Source organism: Oncorhynchus tshawytscha, linkage group LG23, assembly GCF_018296145.1.
Source record: "Oncorhynchus tshawytscha isolate Ot180627B linkage group LG23, Otsh_v2.0, whole genome shotgun sequence".
In the NCBI taxonomy this organism is placed as follows: domain Eukaryota; kingdom Metazoa; phylum Chordata; class Actinopteri; order Salmoniformes; family Salmonidae; genus Oncorhynchus; species Oncorhynchus tshawytscha.
Window position 1 is genome coordinate 27747616 of NC_056451.1, and position 5834 is coordinate 27753449.

Here is a 5834-nt window from a genome sequence, read left to right on the forward strand (position 1 = left end):
CACACTGAGCTGTCATTAAACACACACACACTGAGCTGTCATTAAACACACACACACACTGAGCTGTCATAAAACACACACACACACACACTGAGCTGTCATAAAACACACACACTGAGCTGTCATTACAAAACACACACACACTGAGCTGTCATTAAACACACACACTGAGCTGTCATTAAACACACACACACTGAGCTGTCATTAAACACACACACTGAGCTGTCATTAAACACACACACTGAGCTGTCTTTAAACACACACACACACTGAGCTGTCATAAAACACACACACACACTGAGCTGTCATAAACACACACACTGAGCTGTCATTAAACACACACACTGAGCTGTCATTAAACACACACACTGAGCTGTCATTAAACACACACACTGAGCTGTCATGAAACACACACACTGAGCTGTCATAAAAACACACACACACACACACACACACACACACACACACACACACACTGAGCTGTCATGAAACACACACACTGAGCTGTCATTAAACACACACACTGAGCTGTCATTAAACACACACACTGAGCTGACATTAAACACACACACTGAGCTGTCATTAAACACACACACTGAGCTGTCATTAAACACACACACTGAGCTGTCATTAAACACACACACTGAGCTGTCATTAAACACACACACTGAGCTGTCAATAAACACACACACTGAGCTGTCATTAAACACACACACACTGAGCTGTCATAAAAGACACACACACTGAGCTGTCATTAAACACACACACTGAGCTGTCATTAAAGACACACACACTGGGCTGTCATTAAAAACACACACACACACACACACACACACACACACACACACACACACACACACACTGAGCTGTCATAAAACACACACACACTGAGCTGTCATTAAACACACACTGAGCTGTCATTAAACACACACACACTGAGCTGTCATTAAACACACACACACTGAGCTGTCATTAAACACACACACTGAGCTGTCATAAAACACACACACACACACACACACATACACACTGAGCTGTCATTAAACACACACACTGAGCTGTCATTAAACACACACACACACACACTGAGCTGTCATAAAACACACACACACACTGAGCTGTCATTAAACACACACACACACTGAGATGTCATTAAACACACACACTGAGCTGTCATAAAACACACACACACACACACACACACACACTGAGCTGTCATAAAACACACACACACACACACACTGAGCTGTCATTAAACACACACACACACTGAGCTGTCATAAAACACACACACACACACTGAGCTGTCATTAAACACACACACACTGAGCTGTCATTAAACACACACACACACTGAGCTGTCATTAAACACACACACACACACACACACACACACACACACTGAGCTGTCATTAAACACACACACACTGAGATGTCATTAAACACACACACTGAGCTGTCATTAAAGACACACTGAGCTGTCATTAAACACACACACTGAGCTGTCATTAAACACACACACACTGGGCTGTCATTAAACACACACACACACACACACACTGAGCTGTCATTAAACACACACACACTGAGCTGTCATTAAACACACACTAAGCTGTCAAAACACACACACACACATACACACTGAGCTGTCATTAAACACACACACACATACACATACACACTGAGCTGTCATTAAACACACACACTGAGCTGTCATAAAACACACACACACACACTGAGCTATAATAAAGCACACACACACACACTGAGCTGTCATTAAACACACACACACACTGAGCTGTCATAAAACACACACACTGAGCTGTCATTAAACACACACCTTAAGCTGATGTCTGACAGAGTGGCAGTCTGCATTTAGGTAGAGTACCAGGGTCTCCTCCTCGTTTATAGAGCAGGAGTGTGTTGGGCGCAACACACACACAACCCATTCTCCACCTGCAAAACACACACAGAGAATTAACACACACACATCACCCCCCCCACCCCCACACACACACGCATACTTTCCCTACATACCTGGCAGGTGAGGAGTGACTTGACCATCTGTGCATTCTGACAGGAGAGCATGGATCCAGCCAGACTAAGGATGACACACACAGCAGACAGCAGCATGAAGAGGGACACCTGGAGAGGGAGACATGGGGAGGACACGCAGGGGGTCAGAGAACTACACATGGGATGAGTAACCTTGCCTGTGACCTAAATACTTGTTCTCGCTGCCTATAGGCTGTAGCTCGGTGGGCTCGGTGTGCAGATGACCTGTGCTTCAATCAGGTAGCAGGTTGGTCAGTTACATACACACGCACAAACATACACACGCACAAACACACACACAAACACACACACACACACACCATAGACATATAAATAGACACTTGTGTACTACTCACCACCAGAGTGAGTGGTCTTCTCCATGAGATAAGTCCAACTAACCCTGATGCCACAACCTAAGAACAACACACAAATTACAGTAAGGAAAATACATGAATCAATTATCACATCTAGAACACAATCAACCACAGCCAGGAAATATGGAATCATTTCAATATTCAGAAGAGGTTTCTTCTCCATGAATCCTTTCCTCCATCTGCACTCCATCTCCATCTCCATCTGACAGAGACATTCTCCATATTACTTTCACCTATAAAACAGCCTTCTGTCTTTTCAGGGGTGAATTTCACATTCAGATGTAGGATCTTCATTTGAGACAGTTTGGACAATAATCCTGCCGCAAAAGGAAATGTGAATTATTATGTGAATTCTAATTTGCGTATATTTTTGTAGGGGTTGATACATTTTCAGTTAGGGCAAATCAAGCCAGACATGTCAAAGTGGAAAACCTCAAATAGACTACAGGTTTGCATTTCAGGCTTAGCATGAAGTTTAGGTTATTAATTCGACCATTTAAAAAAAAACAAGAACACATAAAACTTAAAAGCCATACATGCACATGAATAAAATCATGGAGGATAACAGACAATAAAGTCTGGGACTTATTTCCATTGTGGTCCAAGATGGCTAGACAAGATGGAACACAGTTAAACACTGTATGGCAGTGAAATAATCAAACAAAAACAAAGAAGAACATCTATCTCATCATTCCAGTTACATCAGAGTTATTCATATGGGCACAGAGGACATCAAACATCTGTTACTTTACTTTTAAAGCTGTCCAGAGAGGATGTTGTTTTATGGGCAGAGGCAACTCATTCCATTCTGAGGCTCCAGTATACAAGGAAGTACCTTTCCCAGCATTACTCCTGAACCGGTATAAGCACACATCAGAAACACCTGATCTGGTGCTGTGATTGTGTGCATCCCTAACATGAGGAAAGTAATCACTTAAATATCTGGGCGCAGGACCATAAATACTCCTATAAACCAAACCTAGTCTAATTTGGGACACCCTAGCCTCAAAAGTTTAGTTCCTGAAAGCAGCTCCTGCCTATGTGAGTACGTGGACTCACCTTCAATACTACCCTGATCAACTTATTCTGGGCGATCTGGATCTTCCCTTCATAAGCTTAGATAAGCCCCCAAACCAGGAAGTACTAGCATAGTCAAAATGGCATTGAATGAGGGCAGTAGCTAGCACTTTCATGGAGTCCTTATCAAGCAGCTTGGACTTTCTAGCCAAAAACTTAGTCCTGTCATTAACCTTCCCTAGCACCTTATTGGCCATGCTCACACCTCCCAAGCTTCCATCAAGGATACATCCCAAGTAGCTAACAGAGGTTTTAGTAGTCAGCACCTCACCCCCTAACTCCACTCTGATTTCAGACAACCTACACAATTTAGGTCTGGATCCAAAAATAATTGCTTCAGTTTTCCCTAAGTGCAGAGATAGCTTATTATCTCCAAGCCATTTGCTAATGTTAATAAGCTCTGTGCTAAGTATGCTCTCCAACATAGTTTTACTTTTGTGAGACACCAGTAGTGTAGAGTCATCCACATAAAGAAAAAGACAGCAAGAACAAGCATCTTTCATATCATTAATATACAATAAAAACAGCAGAGGCCCAAGCACGCTCCCCTGCGGAACGCCACAACTCATTGGTTTTGCTTGAGACAGTGAACCATTAACCTCTATTACTTGCTCCCTTCCTGATAAATAGGACTTTACCCAGCCTAGAGGGATACTGCTTAACCCCAGTGCCTCCAGTTTGGAGACTGTATCAAAGGCCTTAGGTCAAGCAGTACCATTCCAAACAGATTTCCCTCATCAATATTTTCTGATGAAGTCAGTCAAGTAAAGTAGACATGAATCAGTGGAGTATGTTTTCTAAAACCTGACTGAAAATCATACATTAGACCTTGTTTGTTAACATATTCAAACATTTGCTCATGTACAATTCTCCCCAGGATCTTTGATGTTACACTGAGGATAGATACAGGCCCAGGGTCAGACTTTATCCCCTTCTTATACAGAGGTATAACTTTAGCTTGTTTCATGTCCCTGGGAAAGGTGCCTTGTTCAAGAGAGATTAACAATATGCGTAATACAAGGGCCAATTTGCTCAGCAGAATCTATTAGAAACCTTGCAGGAATATTATCCAGGCCTGTGGCTTTGGAGCATTTAAGCTCTGCCAGCATACTGACTATTTTGGCTGTTTCTACCTTTGCAAAAGAAAAAGAGTTTGGCTGAACCCCTAACTCTACATAATACTTCTTGACTTGGTTGCTTCCATACAAACCAGAACTGGTGGGACGCTTGCTAACCAGCTTGCTGGCAACAGAAGAAAACAAAGAGTTGAATTCATTGGCAACCTCTGCTTTTTCATATACCATCTCCCCTTTGATGTTCAGTCCAATAGTGTTTAGTTTGTTTTTGGTAGTACTACTACAGCCTAGTTCCTTAAATGATTTCCAAAGCTTTTTAGGGTCATTTTTGTTTTCAATTATTTTCTCAGCAAAGTAACCCCTCTTAGCTTCATCCAACCTGCTCTGTGCTTCATTTCTGTGACGTTTATATAGGACAAAATCATGCTGCTCTTGAGAGTTCTTACATTTCTTAAAGACCTTATTCCTTGCTTGTGAAATAGTGATCAAATGAAGGTCACACATCTGTAAACCGTAAATCTATTTTTTTGAATTACGATCATGTTCCTCCATTGCATAATGGACTTATGATTATCCTGCTAAACATGATATTTAGGTCTCCAGGATAGTCCCTCCTTATCAGTGCAGATGAAGGAAAGGTAGTGATTCAGCCCATTTAGAGATGCTCCCACAGGATACTCACAAAGAAGCCGGCCCAGAAGGGGCAGGACTGTCGGACGCGGGCTGAGGATGTGAAGGCCATGCTGGTGAAGGAGAAGGCCAGGACCATGGCCCCCAGGCCCAGGTGGCACAGCCCCAGGTACAGCAGCAGTTTGGCCCCACCCTGACGGCCAGACATGCCCGGCAGCTATCTGACCAGCCCCTAGACCCAGAGGCTGACACTACACTGCTGGAGTCTGACGGGGATGGCATGGCTGGTGTGTGTATGTGTGGAGAGTGGTGAGTCTGTGTATGTGTGCGTAGGCCTATATGCGGTGTGTGTGTGTGTGAGTGTGTAAGAGAGATGGAGAGTTGGTTGCTTTGAAAGAAATCACCCCCTTTTCACTTTGGCCCTGCGTTGTCAATTGGCAGATGACAAAGCCCGTTGTGCAATAATCCCCAAGGTTCGATCCTGAGACGCCACAGTGCAGTTTCCAAAAACTCTCAACTCAGAAGACTGGGCTATTTAGCATATGAAAACAGCAATAGCTGCTTAGCAGAGTGTATATGTCCTATTACATCTGCACCCCAGACAAACGTCAACATGTTCACG

At 43.2% G+C, this 5834-nt stretch overlaps 1 protein-coding gene across 1 annotated transcript; it reads right to left on the bottom strand.

Annotated features, from left to right (window-relative positions):
* Positions 1-1905: 1905 nt before the first annotated feature.
* On the bottom strand, positions 1906-5423 carry LOC112240145 (protein FAM189A1). The gene is made up of 4 exons (XM_042305134.1): positions 5265-5423; positions 2412-2468; positions 2038-2145; positions 1906-1956 (listed from the first exon to the last, which is right to left on the bottom strand). The coding sequence occupies exons 1-4, from the start codon at positions 5418-5420 to the stop codon at positions 1906-1908; spliced, it is 372 nt and encodes a 123-aa protein (XP_042161068.1). The 5' UTR covers positions 5421-5423.
* Between the last annotated feature and the right edge of the window lie 411 nt (positions 5424-5834).

Bases quoted from the DNA above. Each gene is read 5' to 3' on its own strand.
- LOC112240145 (XM_042305134.1), bottom strand. From the start codon at position 5,420: ATGTCTGGCCGTCAGGGTGGGGCCAAACTGCTGCTGTACCTGGGGCTG. The intron at 2,146-2,411 runs GTGAGTAGTACA...CTCCCTCTCCAG, and splicing joins GAAGACCACTCACTCTGGTG to GTGTCCCTCTTCATGCTGCT. The intron at 1,957-2,037 runs GTATGTAGGGAA...TGTGTTTTGCAG, and splicing joins AGTCACTCCTCACCTGCCAG to GTGGAGAATGGGTTGTGTGT.